The sequence below is a fragment of the Hypomesus nipponensis genome, chromosome 13 (assembly GCF_054491055.1).
Source record: "Hypomesus nipponensis isolate SF chromosome 13, ASM5449105v1, whole genome shotgun sequence".
Classification (NCBI taxonomy): domain Eukaryota; kingdom Metazoa; phylum Chordata; class Actinopteri; order Osmeriformes; family Osmeridae; genus Hypomesus; species Hypomesus nipponensis.
Window position 1 is genome coordinate 5,815,236 of NC_140373.1, and position 19,813 is coordinate 5,835,048.

Sequence of the window (19,813 nt, forward strand, 5' to 3'; positions counted from 1 at the left end):
AACGGCTGTCTGTTGGGCCAGACTGTGTGCTGTGTGCCACATCAAAGCCACTCTGTCTTCACGGTGAGGGTGAAATACAGGCACCTGCAAACCCCACATTCTGGCCTGGTCTGGAATAGTACCTGGGTCGAGGTCGGGTCAGGGTGGCCAGAGGGAGGGAAGGGGAGGGTGAGGGACTGTTCCCCTTTGGCTTACAGTGGAGATGACTGAGGTGACGTGCTCCTTACTTGTGTGTCCTAACAAACATGATTCCGTTCCAGAATTGTGCAAATCTAAACATTTATATATATATATATATATATGATTATCCACAGAGAGGGACCCACTGAGGACTGTTTCCATCTTTCCTACATCTCTGTCTTACTGCATCTTTCATCTAGAGCATACAGGCAACAGTTAATTTCAAGTTACACCACCATGAGCAGTGTGAAGACAGTGTTTCCACAGTAGCCAACCTGCTGCTATACAGACACAACATGAACCACAGCTTCTCTCTTTTTTTTTTGAGAGCTCTCCAGCAGGACAGGCCAATAGGTTCAGGCTGGTGTCAGAAAGCTAGATTGTTTGTTTTTTTGCTCAGGAAGTCTTCGCAGTGGCACCACTGGAAGTTTGGTCAGCTGGGTTCATTGAAGTATCTCAGGCTGAAATGGAGAGAAAAATAAGGGAGGGAGGGAGAGAAAGAGAAAGAAAGAGAAAAGATGACAAATTTAATATGAAAAATCACTGTCATCCGGCAGGTTGTCATGAATGAGAAACAGTTGTTTTTGTTTCACGGAAGCTTCCAGAAGCCTTGTGTTGTAACTGTAAGAGGTTGGTAGCGGGGTTGGGAACGCATGTCCAGGTTGTGTCCGCTGTCAGATAGCGTTGTTTATTTTGTTTATATTGAATGTGCAGCCCAGGGCCCAGCTAGCTAGACTTCTGTAAGTAGCTCATTGTCAGACAGTTTTCTGCTTCTCTTAGAGAAAGAGCAGGTGCAAAACAACAATGGTTCATTTGCTCTTGTTTGGAACAGTACTGTCAGGCCATTCAGTTCTATGAAGTGTGTGTGTGTGTGTGTGTGTACTGTCATCCGTCTGGGCCCGGGAGGAAAGGTGCATGGCTGGATGAATGAGCGGGAGCCCTGTGTTAAACAGGTCTCCTCTGTATGGTTCATAATGGGGGGAAGGTGAAGGTCTGTTGTGTATCTGTGTGTTTGTGTTCTGCTGAGGAGGCCATTGTGTTTGGCTTCCTTCCAACATACTGTGGTTATTATATATTGTGTCATTGTCTTAAGCGTATGGTGACATTGAAGGCAGAGGGGGAACTGAAGAGTTTTTAAAAGGGAGTGTATTTATGAGCTAGCTTATGACGTAAACATTTAAATATATTTAAAAACACGAAATACTGTAAACTTATGGTACCAAAATGTCTACTTTTCTGAATCTAATTTGTGAGTGTCGGCCTCAGTGATGTGGTGAGGGGTCTTTTACACTGACTGTCCATGTGAGGGTAAACTGAGAGTGAGGTGGAAGGAAGGGGGGTTGGGGTGATGTAAGGGAGAGATGGGAGGGCTGGGGGAGTGGGGAGGGCTGGGGGAGTGGGGAGGGCTGGGGGAGTGGGGAGGGCTGGGGGAGTGGGGAGGGCTGGGGGAGTGGGGAGGGCTGGAGTTGGTAGTTCGAGAGCCGTTGATTGTGTGAGTAGGTGCAGAAGCATTATGGAGTGTGTGCGTGTGTGTGTGTGCGCGTACGTGTGTTTCTTCCAGCATGTGTAAGTGGAATGGTGGGCTGACCTGTGTTTAGATCTTGCTGCCTAATGACTGGCTGGCTGGCTGGCTGGACTAGCGCATGGCTGTGAGGTATGATGCGTGTCAGCAGCGCGGGGAGTGAGCAGAGCTGAGCAAAGCAAGGCGAGAGAGAGAGAGCAGCTGCAGTCACAGCAGACACTGAGCATTCAGCAGCTCAGCTGCAGACAAGTGCACTTTGCCGTCTCAGCAGCTGACTGTCAGTGAGACCAACAGGACAAGCTAGCCCGGCTAGGTCAGCTACCAAACATGAAACATTCACACAGGATGGACATCAAACTCATCAGTAAGTAAACAGCTGCGTGGTTAGTTGAGCTGATTGTTGGTTTGTTAGTTGCTGCTTTGTTGCTGTTGCTGTCAGTGGCGGTCAAGTTGGAAAGTACAACCTCTTGCCTCCAGTGGTTAGAATATGTGCTTTGAACCCAGCGGAACATTTTGTGATGTGTGGCTCCGAGTGGCTCCTGTATGGGCTGTCTTTACTGTGTGTCTTCCAGGACTGGCTGTTCCCATTCCGTAGTACCATGAGATTTGTATTTCTGTCTGCACAGGGCTCCAGAGTCTGTGGGGCTGGGAGGTTTACAATGAAGTCTTGTTGTTATGTGACTATAAATCAGGTTGATTTGGAGACATAAGGGAAGTAGTGGAGTTAAGTGTTTATAATCGAACAATTGTGTTTGTTAGTACGAACAAAGATTATTTACTTTGACATTGTGTTTAAAGGAATACATTACATTATATTTTTGACACGATTGTTGTTGTGGAAATGGTACACAAAGACACCTGTTGCTCTAAAGTCTTTTGCAGTTGTTTCTACGTCGTCACAGTTATAAAATGACTGTGCATATGTTGACTCGTAACCTAGCCTCATGTCTCTTACTCTCCACACCATTAATGTTCAGTTCCACCTCCACTGGACGTTTTCTTACTGCAGCTGGGTCTGAGCTCCTGTTAAGAGTCTTAGTGAGCAGTAGGAATAAGTAACTGCAGTCACCATGTTCAAGGTTCTCTGCCCGACTAAGCTTGAATAGCTGGTGATTCATCCTTCTATTTGCTAGGAGGAAGGCAGTGCCTCCTACCTTGATTGCTTGTTGTTGACTTGTGATTTTTGCCTGTGTCTATTCAGACTCTTCAGAGCTGAGAATAGTGTAATAACTGTGCTGTTCTGTAGCCTTGAGGACATCCTCCACAGGGATCCCAGATACAAATGAGTCTTAGTTCTGGGCTACAAACACAGAAAATCTGAAGTCACTGATTCCTGTTTTCACATACAGGTTGTGAGGTTTGGGGCTCATCTGCCAGTAGAGCAGGTGTGTGTGAGAGTGAGTGTGTGTGTGAGAGAGTGTGTGAATGAGTGAGAGTATGAGTGTGATCTAGGAGGAGATTAGATTCACAGCAGGATGTTCGTCCAAACAGCCTGCCCTTGTCTCAAGCAGGATCTTTGCTACACATTAGCTGAAACAAAACCACACACACACACATTTTATTAAACTCCAATCTGTTCATTAAATTGCCCGTGCATAAAGATTAGGGGGGCACTGCTGGGCGTTATGTTGCTACGTTAATGGAATAAATATCAGTTTGTCATTTCCACTTCAAAAGGAGGCTGCTTGTAAAAAAACCAGCAGAAATAGTCATCTCAATCCAGACAATTGGATGGAAGATTTACTCTAATCTTCTATCACTAAAGTTGTTTTTGTTTAGCTTTTTCTAGAGGAGAGGTCAGTTACAGACTGGGGTTACTAGGCCACTAGTCCACTTCATGTCCACTATATTTAGATATGTCCCACAGTCTGGATTCTAGAACATTCTGTATGAATTCTAGAACCTTCTATATGGATTCCAGAACCTTCTGTCTGGATTTGAAACCTTCTGTTGGAAGGTTCTAGAAGCACCTATCCCAAAAAGCCAGTCCTGCTGCAGGATGTGCTGTGTGCTCAGACCTAAATGTGACAAATAGCTTACACCTGCCTCTGTAAACACAACCACCAGCTCTCCCTCTGTCTCACACACACACACACGTTTGTGTGTTGATAATGGTGGCTACTGCGTCCGGATGCACAAATCAAGCAGTATAAATAGGCAACTTTTCTCTCATCTGCTGGTTATTGTGGTTGTCATGGCTACCTGTAGCACATCTTGAGGGTGACCCAGGACACCCAGCGCTCCTCGTCGTGGTGTGACGTTTGACAGTGACCAGAGGAGGGGTCTTGTTCCTGGAATCTAGAGGAGTGGGTTTATTCCTGGTATCTGGTGTATTTCTCTATAGATTCCCTTCATTGTATTAACATACAGTAACACACAGCATGATCACCCCCACACACATGCAGTCATGGTCACTTAATCCTTATATAAACAGGATCTTACTGGTCTGACACCTCCTCTGTCATCTTCATTTAGCTCTCCTAAACACCCCCTTGTTGATATATAGCTGTTTACTTCTTGGTCAGGCTCCCATGCTCAATAGATCAATATCTCAGTGTGAGACCTGGAAACGGCGATCAATAAAATGGAGAGGAGGTTACCCATGCAATGGTGGATGGAGTGGAGTTATTACGTCTTAGATAAAAGAGAGGAGTTACAGTCACACAAACAGAGGTTAATGTCTCATTCAGAAACCCAAACAGGATTATCTGTGTGTGTTTGTTTGCTTCATCCAGTACTGCCCCGGTATTGACAATGTGGGGTGGCCCATCAGGGTTCTGAACCAGGGTTTCAGGCTGTTATATGACAGTGTTTCTTCAAGTGTCTTTTTAACATCTCTTTCTAACCTCTCTTTCTGTCCAGTCAAATGGCTGAGCGGTGAGGGAGGTGGGCTAGTAATCTGAAGGTTGCCAGTTCAATTCCCAGCCAAATGACGCTGTTTCCTTGGGCAAGGCACTTCACCCTACTTGCTTCGGGGGGGGAATGTCCCTGTACTTACTGTAAGTCGCTCTGGATAAGAGAGTCTGCTAAATGACTAAATGTAACTGCATGTAAATGTCCCCTCTCCCAGAACGCCAGCTGTGCAGCAGCATGGCAAGCTCTGGCAGCACCCTCCCCCCCAGCGTGACGGGCATCAGTAAGGAGCTGGCGGACCTGCGTCACCTGGTCCAGTTCCCGGAGGAGATCGCCGCCATCCTGACGGACCAGGAGCAGCGGCTGTACCGCCGCGTCTTCCCCCTCGACTACCTCTGCTTCCTGACCCACGACCTGGGCAGCCCCGAGCCCCCCGGGGGGCGACGCCATCCCAACCTGAAGGCCTCGCTCTCCGCTCCCGCCATGCCCACCCAGAATGCCCGGCGCAACGCCGTCGAGGACCTGGTCACCCGCTTCAACGAGGTGAATCCGTTTTTTGATTGGATTGACGTGAATTAGGTTAGTTCTGATTCCAGTTGATTATGTTAAATTGGAGATTTAAACCATCCCAAACCTCCCTCCAAGCTGGTAGTCTTAGGGGCTTGGCAGTGAATCAGATTCATGTAACAGTCCTGATCAGGATACGTCTATGACATTCTGCGGGGGCTTATCATCACCTGCTGATCATCCACCAGCCCTCACGTTAGAGACAACCACAGAAAGACTTCCTTCTAATCTGGGAGGCATCTTAAGCATGGAGCGTTTCTCCCTCCCAGGATTGACCTGTGTGTGTGGCAGGCTGTATTTGGCCTGTCTCTGCCAGCCTGTTTCACAGAGCCCTGTGAGTTAGTGTCGAGTTTCACGCACTGCCAGGACTCTCTGACCGATCCTACGCTGATTGACTTTGAGGATAAACAATGAAGAAAAAACGTGTTGGCCGGCTGGAGAAAGAGAGGCAAGGAGCCATGCGGCCGCAGGGTGGAAATGATGATGTCATCTTTAAGTCGCATGCCTCCGCATCAGCTGGTTCTCATTTAGTCAGAAGGAGAAAGAGAAAGAGAGAGAAAGGAAAAAAAAAAGGTTTATTTTTCCAAAATGTGCATCCTGGCCATATTTGGGCATATGAACCCAGAGTTAATGACTGTTCCCTTCAGAGACACAATGATCGCACCCCCTCAGGATCATAAGTGATGTGGGCTTTTGCTGTGTCCCATTTCACCAAACTGGAGCACAGTTATGCAGTTTATACAGTTTACCTTGAGGCTTTTGGCTTTGAGCCATGAATGAGACATATAGCTATGGACATGTTCAACAGTTTGATCCCAAATGACTGTCTGAAGCAGTTAGGTCTGACAAACACAACGTGTCCATGTGTTGAGTTTGGAATAACTCTCAGTCAACCTTAATTATGTAACACACACATAAGAGACTGACCCCCATCGTGCTGCTAGGGAGTGAACACACACACCCACACACAGACACACACACACAGGAGATCAGATGTCCTTTTAAAAGTATGTACTTGTTTGATCTGCGGTCAAATCAAATACGCCAGCAGGAATTTATATTCCATTCATTCTACATTCTTCTCTTCTACAGTATGTAACTACCTTGTAAAGGTATCATGTTTACATATCGTGTTCAATAGATAGGATTACGTCTGGGATTATATAACCTAACCTCCTAACCTGCCGTGTGAGACTCAACATAGACAGGTACTGGGGTGTACTGGACTAGTATAGTACCATAGACAGGTACTGGGGTGTACTGGATTTGTATAGTACCATAGACAGGTACTGGGGTGTACTGTATCTGTGGACTCAGTGATCTCTCATTATCAAGGTTACCTAGAGAAAGTCAGCTATCTGGAATATCAAAAGCTGTGCCAAGTATGCGCTCTGCTCTGGTCTCTCTGGTCTGGTCTCTCTGATCTGCGCCGTCTCGCAGGGCTTTAAAGAGTTCTTCGTCGCCAAGCCACAGAACTCCCCAGTCAGAATGGTTAAGATGTTGAGAGACAGACACTAATGGAACACAGGCCCTTGTTCAAATCGGGGGGATTCTGAACGATGATGTCATCCAGGACATGATATTCTAGACACCCCAGAGATAGACGGCTGTGTTTGGTCGGTTCCTCATCTCCTGGCTGTCTGTCCATCTCTCTCCCATTCCTTCTCAGAAACTGGGGGCTGCGGTCTGATCTCTGATCTTTGTTTCTGTGATTGTCATGTCGCTTTATTTAGTGTCTATGAATCGCCCCCCAGGCCTTACATAACCCAGCAAATGGATCTGTGGGATGTAGGTTTGTCTATGTCTGTGGGGGTTAAGCCTGTGGCCTTCTGGCTTGTCTCTCTGTGTGTAACTGAAGACCTGGAATTGAGAGCGGGAATGTAGCAGAGATGATAGGAGAATGAGGAGATCCTCTCTCCCCCCTGATCCTACTAGAGGGCCAGATCAGCCCCACCAACACACACACAAGTGCGCGCACACATACACAGTAGGAACTGATCTATCAACTGCCTGTGGAACAGTTTATTCAACTCCCATTGTTTCAGTCAGGGGCGGTTTAATCGGGACATGACAGAGACATTTTCTTGGATCTGTGACATCCATTGAATAAAGTAGTTTGACCTTGGAACTGACATCAGTTCTTATTTTCTAGGCTGTTCCATGATGGCGTTAAAGAGTGCCATGACTCATTTAGAGAACTACTAGAGTCAACATTGTTCCAGGGATATATGTTGAGGTCATTCCATTTCAGTGAGATGCGCTGTCTTCTTCATGTCCACACACAGAGAAACGACACTAACTGGCTCATGATCAATCATGACCGTGTCCATATTGTGTAAAACATTAACTCCTGCAGCCTCGGTCCCCAGGCTGCTCACTGTGGCTGAGTCAGAGACAGGTGTGTCCTGGCGTCCAACAAATCATGTTACAACTCTGGGAGGTACTAGAGCAAATGTTGCAGTGACTTGACACTGTACCTTCCTCTGATACTGATGGTGTCGTTGACAGTGTTTGGTCGTGGTGATGCTACGATGATGTAACCCTGTTGGTGATGTGCTCGCAGGTGAGCTCGTGGGTGACCTGGCTGGTGTTGACAGCAGGCTCCATGGAGGAGAAGAGGGAGGTGTTTTCCTACCTGGTCCATGTGGCCAAGTGCTGTTGGAACACGGGCAACTACAACGCCGTCATGGAGTTCCTGGCTGGGCTTAGGTAGGGCTGCGCGCATACACACGTGTGTTACACATAACCACATTCACACGCGGATGCATCTTAACGGTATCAACCTTAGGAACTGATTGGAGACGGATGCAGGATGTCATGGTCTGACGTGCTGTGAATGCTCCCTCCCTGTCCCCAGGTCTCGTAAGGTTCTGAAGATGTGGCAGTTCATGGACCAGGGGGACATTGAGACCATGCGGAGCCTAAAGGACGCCATGGCGCAGCACGAGTCCTCCTCCGAGTACAAGAAAGTGGTGACCCGCGCACTCAATATCCCAGGGTGCAAAGTAGTGCCGTTCTGCGGCGTCTTCCTGAAGGAGCTGAGCGACGCGCTTGACGGAACCGCCAGCATCATCAGTCTGCGCCCACCCAGCGATCACAACGATGACCCGCTGGAGGTAGAACACATGCGTTCACACATACATACACTATCATTCCTAAATGTGTTTTTGAACCTTGACAACTTTGTGTTTGTAGTTCGTAACAGACTACAGCGGCCAGCAGCACTTCCTGCAGAGGGTGGGGCCAGATGGGCTGCACACCCAGGAAAAGGAAGCGACGGTCAGCAACATCCTGCAGATCATTCGAAGCTGCAACCGCAGCCTGGAGGCGGAAGAAGGGGAGGACACGCCTCTAAAAGATGGCGTAGCGTCCCGCAAAAATTCATTCCGGGACAGGAGCAAGCGCCAGTGAGTACCGCAGCTGTACAAGTCTGATAGACTTGATCAGTAGTCCGTCACTAAGCAACTTTGTGAGTGTGATTTGTGATGGTTCGAGTTCATTTGTTTGCGTCGTTACATTTACATTTTACATTTACATTTAGTAGATGCTCTTATCCAGAGCGACTTAAAGTGAGTACAGGGACATTCCCCCGAGGCAAGTAGGGTGAAGTGCCTCTCGCCCAAGGACACAAAGTCATTTTGGCATGGCCGGGAATCGAACGGGCAACCTTCAGATTACTATCCCAATTCTATAAACGCTTAGCCACCTGACTCCCTTAAATGCCGTTCTCGTGCAAAAATTTAGAAAAGTACATTTTACTGTTTTTATCAGAAAATATGAATATGGAAGTCAGATGGCTGAGCGGTGAGGGAGTCGGGCTAGTAATCAGAAGGTTGCCGGATCGATTCCCCGCTGTGCCAAATGACGTTGTGTCCTTGGACAAGGCACTTCACCCTACTTGCCTCGGGGGGAATGTCCCTGTACTTACTGTAAGTCGCTCTGGATAAGAGCATCTGCTAAATGACTAAATGTAAATGTACATATTGGATAAGCCTTCATCCATTTGAAGGAAAATCTGTCCTTCAAGAGAGTCGTCAATCACACAAATCGCACAGTGTCGCACTTTTCACTCTAAATGCTTTCTAACAGCCTCCACTGAATTGCTGTCATCACATACGTTAAGTATAAAAGTATTAAAATAACGTCCTTTCTCTGCCCGTGTGCTGACACGGGGGAGACTCTGGCACTCAGGGATTCTAAAGGGACATGAAGGCTTTATAACTGCCAAACCTGGGTCAGAGAACTGGGTACACTTTCTATCTCCTTGGCAACGACAGACCCAACCGTGTTACTCTGTCAGAGAAACAGCAGGGGTTAGCATATAGTTCTAATTCTATCACCATGGGTCTCCTGACTGAACGTTCTGTCCTGCACAAGTGTGGCAGTTGCTGTTGACACCTAAATGATTCTTCCGTTATGAAACAAGCTGAAATAAATAGCAAGATGACAAAATTGCCCATTTGTTTGGGTATCTACTTGAGAAAAGGTTTTTGTTGCAAATTAATAAGAGATTGTATCGTTCTGAAAAACATTGAAACCCGAAACATTTTCCAGACCATCTCATGTTGCGGGTTGTCTAGAGGTGGTATGTGTTTACACTGTGACTTTTCACATCTCTTCTTTCTTGTGTTCCAAATTCCTTCTGGGTCCGGAAAATAGAACGTACTGGATTGGATAATGGGCTCAAATAAACACCTAGCTAGGGTAGCTGATAATAGGACAGGATAACACATTCCAGTTTCCTGTGCAGACAGGAAGGAAGCTCTGCTAGTCCTCACAACACGGACGTTGATGACACATTGTAGAATTACTGAATCCATTTTGGAGGTTGAAGAGGCCGGAATTACGCCATTTTGGCTCCGTACTTTCTGCTTTCCTGTAGAAGTAGTCATTTGTCAAAGGTTTAGTGGGGAGAGATAAGATCTAACGGCACAACTCTCAGAATCTCATTCCTCCCCTTCTCATCTGTCTTCAATGGTATCCTGACCTTTCTCCTCATTTTTCCTCCCTCATCCCTCCCTTCCTCCTTTAGCTCCCAGTCTTTCAGGAGTGCATCAGACTCAAACCGTGTTTTGTAAGTTGCCAGAAGACTGCTGTGTGGAAGCTGACACTAATTGACTTGTCCTTAAAAAACTTGCATTGCTTTAATTGTAGGTGTTGACTTGCAAATACAATTGCATGGGTGCCTTGCTGTTACAATCTGTACCAACGCCAGTGCTACTGAATGAATCTGTATTTGAAAAGACAATAACATGATTCTACGGGGCTGCAATTGTTATGTTGTATGCTAACTCGCTAACTTTCAATAGGCAGGTGGTGGTGGTGGTGAATACATGCAGCTTTGAAGGGGAAAATCCAACCCTGAAGACCAATAGCTGTCCCGAAACTCATCAGCTATTCTCCCTTTCTCTTATTTATTTTCCTCCTTCCCTCCACCCTCCCCTTCCCTATGTCGCCCCCCTTTCTCTTCTTTCTCATTCCCTCTTCTCTCCATCTCCCTCCTTCCACTTCGCTCTGTCACCTCCCTTCCTTTCCAAACCAGGTTTGTGGTGGGGGACTTGTCTGACTCAGAGGGGGATCTGACAGATCCTCAGGGGAAGATGGAGGTGGAGTTCCAGGGCACTGAGGAGACCCATCAGGCCTTCAGCCACAGCACGGAGCTCATCCCCTGGTATGTGCTGTCCCTCCAGCCGGACGTGCACCAGTTCCTCCTGCAGGGGGCCACCGTCATCCACTACGACCAGGAGAGCCACCTGACCGCCCGCTGTCTGCTCAGGCTACAGCCAGACAATGTCACCCTGACCTGGGCCAAGCCACAGAGTGGAGGCCCTTCCCCCCCGGAGCCCCCAGCCCTGGGGCAGCCAGTGGTCAGTGGGCTGGCAGAGGGGCTGCTGGACCTGGGAGTGGTGAAGGTAGTGAAAGGCTTTGGACCTTTGTGACGTACTGTTCTACATATATCCTTTCATAAACTTGCACTTTCTTGCAACAGTGTCAAACTGTGATCTAACTCTCCATGCTCCTCCAGGCGGTGTTCCTCGGCCACTCCGGGGTGGACGTTCACTCCGTGTGTCTGCAGAACAAGCTGAGTCAAATGACCTGCGAGGAGAACGGCCTGAGCCTGCTGTACGGCCTCTCCACCACCGACAACCGCCTTCTGCACTTCATGGCGCCCAATCACACGACACGCATGCTTTACGAGGGCTTGTCTGAGCTAGTCAGTGCCATGAGGAAGCTGAAAAAGTTCCCCGACCAGAGACTGACCTGGCTTAGGAGACAGTACGTCAGCCTGTACCAGGTAGGGCTCTCCGTCTGGGCTAGGGTTAGGACTAAATAGGGTTGGGGTGGTACCTGTTTGTGCATGTGTGTTTGTGACTGTATCAACATTGTGTATTTGTGTGTCTGTCCAGGAGGAGGGGAGGTTTGAGGGCCCCACCCTGGCCCAGGCCATCGAGCTGTTCGGTGGGCGTCGGTGGAACATGGGCACCAGTGGTTCGGAGAGGGCTGGTGCCCAGAAGAACAGTCCCCTGGGTATGAATACCAACACCAAGAAGAAGAAGAAGGCTCCCATCAGGGTAAGCACCTCTGGTCACGAGGCATACTAGACTTAGCAGAACAGCACTATCTCGTGGCCCAGTTATATTTTGTATCATCCTAGAGTAAACCAGGCCAGAAGGCAATCAGAGGGCATTGGTATTGATTTGTGTGTGTGTGTGTTGGTCCACAGGCAGACAGTGGAGATGCTACTGATGATGAGATGATCTCCAGGAAGACCAGGAGCTGTAAGGAGAGCCTGGGTCGGAACGGACTGGACCTGTCAGACAGCATAGACCAGGAGGAGCCAGGTACTGATCACACACACACACAGGGATGTTGCTCCACTGCCAAGGTTTACATTTCAAAGACTTTACTGTAAAACCAATGAAACATCAGGTTGTTAAAACGTCTTTTTTGTTTGAAATTCACCATCTTTAGTTTGACCTCAGCTCCTTTATGAATCTGACCCGTGTGTGTGTGTGTGTAGAGGGCTGTCCCCTTGGCTTTCCCGGACCCTTCCCCCTCTCCACCAGTAAGGCCCCTACCTCCCTGACGTCCTCCGCCTCTTCCTCCTCCTCCTCCTCCTCCTCCTCCAGCATGGGGAGCACCAGCACGTCCCGCCCCCACTCCTCTCCCATCCTGCCGGGCAGCTCCAAGGCCCACCCAGGGTAAGATTGCAGGCGGGACATGGTTACCAGGGAAGATGGACTAAACTTAGTACAGCTGGTATTGTCTTACCAAGGGAGTTGTGTGTTTAAACTTGGTCCAACAGACATATATACTGCTGAAGCATTGTTATGCAAGTTGTATATTTGTTTTTTGTTTTTTCTGAAAACCGAACTGCATTTGCCTGATTGTTGAATAGATGTAATGAATTCAATGAAGTCAATCAATAAATGATGTACAGAGCGTGGAGCAGCAAGAGTTGGCACGGCCGGGGGAAAGGCTGCTTCAAGGGCTTCCAGAACCTCATGATCTCGGACAGCACCATGAGCTTCATCGAGTTTGTCGAGCTCTTCAAGTCCTTCAGGTAGAGAGGACATAGTCTCTATACGCATCACTCTTTATGTCAGGACTCCACAGTAGGAACTCCTATAGAAAGCTAATCAATAGCTCATGTATTGCAACAAAATCAGTAATTGTCTGTAGTTTGCGTCAGGCCTGGCAAAATTAAATATACCTTGCATATAGCCTATGATGAATCTATTCAGGATCTCTATCAAAGCTTTCAGAAACCACATTATTCTCAAGGTTGTGGCGCCATAGCTGCAGACACATGTTAATGACTTCTTTTTACTGTGGGATCTGTGCAGCATTCGGAGCAGGAAGGACCTGAAGGAGTTGTTTGACACCCACGCAGTACCCTGCAGTCGCTCAGGCCCCGAGTCTGCTCCTCTCTACACCAGCCTCCACATCGATGACAAGGACACAGGCCTGCAGCCAGATCTGGGTCTGTAGCCAACTCTGCTACTGTTTCTGCCTTCACTTCATCTCTCTGTCTCTCTCTCTCCCCACCTTCCTCTCTCTCTACCCCTCTCTCTCTTTCCTTTGTGTCCTTAGAATCCCCTTTCCCTCTCATGTTCATCCTGTTCTGACATCACTCCCTCTTCCTCTCTAGACCTGCTGACTCGTAATGGTTCAGACCTAGGACTGTTCATCAGGACGCGCCAGCAGATGTCCGAAAACCAGAAGCAGATCTCCGACGCCATTGCGGCGGCCAGCATCGTCACCAACGGTACTGGTGTGGAGAACGCATCGCTAGGTGTGCTGGGATTGGCTATCCCCCAGCTCAACGACTTCCTGGTCAACTGTCAGAGAGAACACCTGACGTATGACGAGATTCTCAGCATCATCCAGGTAGGGAGGATGGATGGATGGATGGATGGTAGACTGCAGGGATAAATGTGTAATTGTGCAGTCGATTACATGGATTTGTGACTACCTTGTTGTCTGCTTGTCGACTCCAGAAATTTGAGCCATCCGCAAGCATGCGTCAAATGGGTTGGATGTCCTTTGAGGGATTTGCCAGGTACAGAATTTCACTGCCTTACTTCCCCATTTGAAATGTCCTGTCCTGTGAGGAACTGTTACAAAACGACAACCGCATCAACCTTCTGAGAGGTAAATGTATATACCGCATGTGAGGAACCTGACCCCTCCTCTGGCCCTCCCCCCGTCCTCTCCCAGGTTTCTGATGGACAAGGATAACTTTGCCTCGAGGAACGAGGAGTCTCAGGTGAAGGCGGAGGAGCTCCAGCACCCCATGTCATACTACTACATCGAGTCCTCCCACAACACCTACCTGACTGGGCACCAGCTGAAGGGGGAATCCTCTGTGGAGCTCTACAGTCAGGTGAGACACAGTCGGAGACGAGGAGAGAAACGATTGGTTCCTCTCTCTGAGAGGGTCTGCGTGTGGTGCGTTTTAACGGGCTTGTCCAACTGTGCGTGTGGTTGCCTAGGTGCTGCTACAAGGCTGCCGGAGTGTGGAGCTGGACTGTTGGGATGGAGATGATGGGATGCCTATCATCTACCATGGACACACCCTCACTACCAAGATCCCCTTCAAGGTTAGTGCACATTGACAATAGTACCTCCAAGGTTATTACACTAGAAAGATTCCCTTAGTAGGAAGAGTTGAGTAGTAGGAATAGAATTTATTCTTCTTACTCTGCTACATAACACCACTATTGTTCTTATGTCATCTCTGCTTAGAATAAAAACAAATAACTGCCTGTATTTCATGCTAGTTACAGTCTGTTATGGAATCTGCATCATATGGGTGCTATTTCACAGTCAAATGCATCTGACCATAAACATAAACTTCAAAAGTCACATTTTATAAACAACTGCCTTTCTCTGCTGTTGTCTCGCATGATCCTTTAGGATGTGGTGGAGGCTGTGAACCGCGCGGCGTTCCTCTGCTCCGACATGCCCGTCATCCTGTCCATTGAAAACCACTGCTCCCTCCCCCAGCAACGCAAGATGGCCGAAATCTTTAAGGTAGACAATGTTCACAACCATAACTTCCGTTGGTCAGACCGACACGAGTGTCTTGACGAATAGCATTGTCGAAGTTCAATAAGGCTAGCTCAGGCTTCAATCTGAATCACAGGGGAGCTGAAATCTCTGAGAACCTCTCAGAGATGCTGTTCCCTTGAAGGATTCACCACTAAGACTGATAAAGATCCTCTAGTCCTCTAACATCGTGGACATGTTTGTTTGTTTATCCATCCTTTTGTGTTGGTGTTGTTTTGAAGGCGGTCTTCGGGGAGCGTCTGGTGACCAGGTTCCTGTTTGAGAGCGACTTCTCAGATGACCCTCTGCTCCCCTCGCCCCTCCAGCTCCGGGGCAAGATCCTCCTGAAGAACAAGAAGCTGAAGGCCCACCAGGCCCCTGTAGACATCCTCAAGCAGAAGGTCCGGGCTCACACACGCTCTCTCACAAACGCTCAGGCATGCACTGTCTCTCACACACGCAGACGTACACACACACACACACACACACACTCACACACACACGTACACACACACACACACACACTCTCGCTCAGACACATTCACAGATCCAGTTAATTTAAAATGTCTGTCAACACTATTCCTCAGGCACACCAGCTGGCACACATGCAGGCCCAGGCTAGCAACGGGACACCGGGGGGAAGCTCCCCTGGCAACCATGCCAACGAGGATGAGGAGGAGGAGGAAGACGAGTATGACTACGACTATGAATCTCTGTCTGATGGTGAGCAGAGAAAGATCTACGAGCCGACACACACACACACAACACACACTGCCACAGTAGGACTAAGGTAGAATGTTCCTCCGTGGTTAAGGAGGGTCTGGAGTTTTTTTCCCCAAGTTGAAACTCTTAATGACGATGGACGGGACTGACTGAACGTTGGTACTGTTTAGGTGGAACTCTTGTTATTCTGGCCTTTCTCCTAACACCTTTCAAAGTTCCTGTCTTTTTAACCCAAGTCAAGCCCTCTGGTACATGTTCCTGTGTACTTCTCCTCTCCTCTCTTGATACCCATGTCTTGTCTTCCTGCTCCTCTTCCTCTTCTCTCTAGCCGACGTCCTCACGGCCTCCACAGCCTCTTACTCTTACTGCCATGAAGGTAAACCTCCACCACAACTGCCCTGCTTCTGCCCCATGCTGAGCCCTCCTCACAACCTTCTCACCCCAGCCCTGACCCCCCTCCACCCCCCTCACCTTAACTCTAACCCCCTTAATTCCCTGCCCCCTGCCATCCAGCATGTGTGAGCTCAAATTCCTACAAAAGCCTGCTTCGTCTGTGCAGTACTGTGCTGGTGGTGTGCTGGTGTTGTGCTGGTGGTGTGCCTGCTTCCTAGCTAGCATGAGTGAAATGTGTGTTGGGGTGCTCTGAGGAGGATACTGTTTAAAGGGATCAGGGCTAGTTAGAGGAGCAACACAATGTGTGTTTTGGTTAATGATCCAGTAGGACGAGTGTTGTCACTACACATGCACACAGACACAGGAACCAGTGTACTGTAAACACATCACCCCCTCCCCTCCGCCCATCCAGACTCTGTGTTCTGATAGGCTGCTGTGACCTTGGTGGCGTAGGCTCGGCCCAGAACCCAAACAAAACCATCTGGTTTCTCAGGCCCCGTTGTGCCCCTCTCTCTCCAAACACACACACACACACACACACACACACGTTTGGCTGGCTGACTGTCTCTCGGGGGAAGAGACTCTGAGGTCAAGTTCTTTTCAGTACCCTCAGTGAAGGGAGGGATTTGGAATTTGCGATTCTTTGAAACAGGACACTGAGCAGACATGATTCTAGCACAGTCAAGATAAAAGACTGGCTGAATTGATTGACAACAATCTGTAGCATTCCTAAGTTATTATGATGTGTGTGTGTGTGAGTATGTTGCGGTGGGTGTGTGAGTATGTTCGCTTGAATATGTGTGGGAGAGTAGAAACTATAGTCCAATCAAGAAATACTTTCTATGGCCTCGCTAGCTGACATCAATTATCATTCCACTGCTGATTGATTTGTGCAAGCAGAGACAGAAGAATGATGATGAGCGAGGGAAATGCTTACATAAGTGACTATAAGGTGACCATGGTCTACTCTAAACAAATCTGTTATCCGTCTCTCTTCAAATTCCTGTGTACCTTTAGTTTATTTATCTTTCCTTCCTTTCTCCCTTACTCTGTAAACACATACATAGAAAGTGTGAAAGATATGGAGTAAAATGCATATTTCCTTCCCAGTGCCCAGCTGGATCAATTAGTGTCTAGTTGACTTCATGATGAGAGAGTGGAGTGGGAAGGAAATTTTCTAGGAAAGAAGGAAATTCTCTGAGCGTTTCTAGAACACTCTTTTTACACTCCCTCAGACAACATCCTTGAGGACAAGCCTGATGCAAAGTCCTCGGGTGACAAGGAGGAGCCCCCCAGTGACGAGATGCCCAAGAGGTTGAAGAAAGCAGACAACGCCACCCAGAGCAAAGGAAAGGTACCTGCCTCCTCCGCCCTTTGAACAAAGACCACTGTGCCAAGTAGTAGCTTAGCTGGCCGGTGAAGGCCAAACCTCCGAAGAAGAGGCCAACTGTAGTTTTTTCAAGGCTTAAAACGGGGGAGAAGGTTGAGAAGTAGTTGAAACAGGGATTTAAGTATCCATGTGTCTCTGCCCCTCCTCTGTCCAGGTGTTTGACATGGAGCTGGGAGAAGAGTTCTACCTCCCTCACAACAAGAAGGAGAGTCGCCAGATCGCCCAGGAGCTCTCCGACCTCATTATCTACTGCCAGGCCGTCAAGTTCCCGGGTAACCACAACCGCCCTCCTCCCTCAGCCCCCCGCCCCCCCCCCCCCCCTCCCTCAGCCCCCCGCTGCTTCTCTTCTGGGATATTGTCAACTATTCTAGTGGTTTTCCAATCGTGAGAGATAAACATCAAAGATCAGTTTGACTCAAAGTTCAGTGGAATAAAGCTGGCCTATAAATTGGTGGTAAATTTGATACAGGTGCACATCTGCTAGCTAGGGGCATTATCCCCCCAAGCAAAGCCAGAACAAACAGGCAAGAAGAGGAGGGGAGATGAAGAGAAGGGATGTCTCCCCAATTCCCTGGCCTTACAACAGTTCTCTCTCTCTGTCTTTCTCTATGTGTGTGTATGTGTGGGAAGCAGGCCTGTCCACGCTCTCCCCTTCGGGCTCTGGGAGAGGGAAAGACAGAGGGAAGAGCAGGAAGTCCATATTTGGCACGGCTCCTGGTCGCTGCACCCCCGGGGAGGCGGGATCTCAGGGTCGGACCCAAGGGAAGGGTACGTATGGGTGTGTGTGTGTGTGTGTGTGTGTTAATGGATCTCACGACCTGACCTGAGAGGACAGGACACCCACATAGACAAGGACTCCCTCACAACCCTCTTTCCATGGGAACAAGCCTGTTAACTTTTCCATTCAGAAAATTCCTCTCACTTACTGTAAGTGCGGGCTGAATGTTGCATTGGCTGTATTGTTTTGGTCAAATGTAGCTCTAAATGTTCTGTTGTAAAAGGCTGAGAACTGCATTATAAGAGACTAGGGGAATTCCCAAACATGATGGAGGATGCAGAGTTTTGGTCAATAGTACTTTGACACACTTGTGTTTTGTGTGGATCATGATGGGTATATATAAATAGGACCTCACATAGCTTCTGACTCTCCCGACTCCAGCTGTAAAGTGGACCCATTTGACTGTCGTTCTCTTCTGCCCTCTGCTGTTGGTCCTCCTTCCCTCCAGGTGGCGCCGAGGGCCAGCGCCTGAGCTGGGAGGAGCAGACGTCGCCCGTCCTCAACCCCAACACCTCCTTGAGTGCCATCATCCGCACTCCAAAGTGCTATCACATCTCCTCCGTCAACGAGAACGCAGCCAAGCGTCTGTGCCGCCGTTACTCCCAGAAGCTGATTCAGCACACCACCTGCCAGCTCCTCAGGACCTACCCCGCCGCCACGCGCATCGACTCAGCCAACCCCAACCCCCTGCCCTTCTGGCTGCACGGCATCCAGCTGGTGGCGCTCAACTACCAGACAGATGGTGAGACAGGGAGCAGGAGAAGGAGGGGGAGGAGGGGGGGTGTTCATTAATAAGCAGGGTCCAGGAGTGGGAAGAACAGGTTGGCATCTGACCCACAACTCTGGTTGGCTTCTGACAACTCTGTGGTCAGACTGGGTTTTGGCAAGTAGAAAGTGCTCCGTTTCACCTCAGTGCCCTGCCGTCTGGAAGTCAAGCAGATCCTGTCTCGGCCCAAGGGTGTTTTTGGTTTAAACCTCGACCCGCGCTGACCTCTGGCTCCTCCGCAGTAAAGATGTGACAGAGGTGCTTCAGGGTTTTGTGTTTCAGACACACGTGTAGAAAGCTCTGGAGCTGTTATGCAAGATGATAGGTTTTTCCACTGGGCTGAGCCAGCCCTTCTTCTCACAAACAGAGAGGAGGAATGTGAGATAAGCCGGTGAAACACAGGACGTTCTTAAGGGGGGGTTCTTCCATGTCTTCTAACTCTGTCAGATATCAAATCTTCCCACCTTTCAGGGTTCTGAACCAAGGATTTGGGATGGAGATCTTTCAGCTGACAGCTCTCTCTCTCTATCCATCCTTCCTTTTTACTTTCTCTATATTCTCCTTCTTCCTCCCTCCCTCCGTGCAGACCAGTCCATGCAGCTGAACACGGCTCTGTTCGAGGCTAACGGGGGCTGTGGCTACGTCCTGAAGCCCCAGGTGTTGTGGGACCGCAGCTGTCCCCTCTACCAGCAGCTCTGCCCCCTTGAGAGGGACATGGAGAGCATGCACCCCACCATGTACTCTCTCACGGTGAGCACACACACGCGCCACACACAAACACAACACACACTCAGACACACTCACTCCCACACACAGGCACACACCATCTCTCACGTTTAAATCAGTCCCATGTGGCCCCTTTAGAACAGTGTTTTGATATCTTCATGGTGTTCATGCTGTCCTCTAGCTGGCAGTGGTAAACAGCAGCCAGTAAATCACATGGGCCAGTGAATGAGAGCCGAGCTCATAAAGCAGTACGGCGTAAACAGAGAGCTGCCCTGTCAGCTTTCATCTCCCCTGGGGGGGAGGCCAGCAGACCTCAGGAGACGGTCACACTGACCTGACAGCCAGCCAGCCAGCCAGCCAGAC

At 48.9% G+C, this 19,813-nt stretch overlaps 1 protein-coding gene across 5 annotated transcripts in view; it reads left to right on the top strand.

The window, feature by feature from the left end:
- Positions 1-19,813, top strand: part of plce1 (phospholipase C, epsilon 1) — a 45,927-nt gene that overhangs the window by 20,938 nt on the left and 5,176 nt on the right. For 2 of the 5 annotated variants that reach the window (XM_084669479.1, XM_084669482.1), the window contains exons 4-28: positions 4,773-5,098; positions 7,686-7,831; positions 7,980-8,238; positions 8,318-8,529; positions 10,155-10,196; positions 10,665-11,034; positions 11,148-11,417; positions 11,530-11,694; positions 11,847-11,964; positions 12,144-12,324; positions 12,564-12,686; positions 12,970-13,106; positions 13,275-13,513; positions 13,624-13,685; positions 13,844-14,009; positions 14,119-14,226; positions 14,543-14,659; positions 14,917-15,075; positions 15,262-15,397; positions 15,726-15,773; positions 17,026-17,144; positions 17,335-17,452; positions 17,814-17,948; positions 18,407-18,700; positions 19,311-19,474. In XM_084669479.1, the coding sequence (XP_084525605.1) occupies positions 4,773-5,098; positions 7,686-7,831; positions 7,980-8,238; positions 8,318-8,529; positions 10,155-10,196; positions 10,665-11,034; positions 11,148-11,417; positions 11,530-11,694; positions 11,847-11,964; positions 12,144-12,324; positions 12,564-12,686; positions 12,970-13,106; positions 13,275-13,513; positions 13,624-13,685; positions 13,844-14,009; positions 14,119-14,226; positions 14,543-14,659; positions 14,917-15,075; positions 15,262-15,397; positions 15,726-15,773; positions 17,026-17,144; positions 17,335-17,452; positions 17,814-17,948; positions 18,407-18,700; positions 19,311-19,474 (4,214 nt within the window). The remainder of the gene's footprint in view (positions 1-4,772; positions 5,099-7,685; positions 7,832-7,979; positions 8,239-8,317; positions 8,530-10,154; positions 10,197-10,664; positions 11,035-11,147; positions 11,418-11,529; positions 11,695-11,846; positions 11,965-12,143; positions 12,325-12,563; positions 12,687-12,969; positions 13,107-13,274; positions 13,514-13,623; positions 13,686-13,843; positions 14,010-14,118; positions 14,227-14,542; positions 14,660-14,916; positions 15,076-15,261; positions 15,398-15,725; positions 15,774-17,025; positions 17,145-17,334; positions 17,453-17,813; positions 17,949-18,406; positions 18,701-19,310; positions 19,475-19,813) is intronic. The other 3 variants (XM_084669481.1, XM_084669480.1, XM_084669483.1) reach the window with 3 other exon arrangements.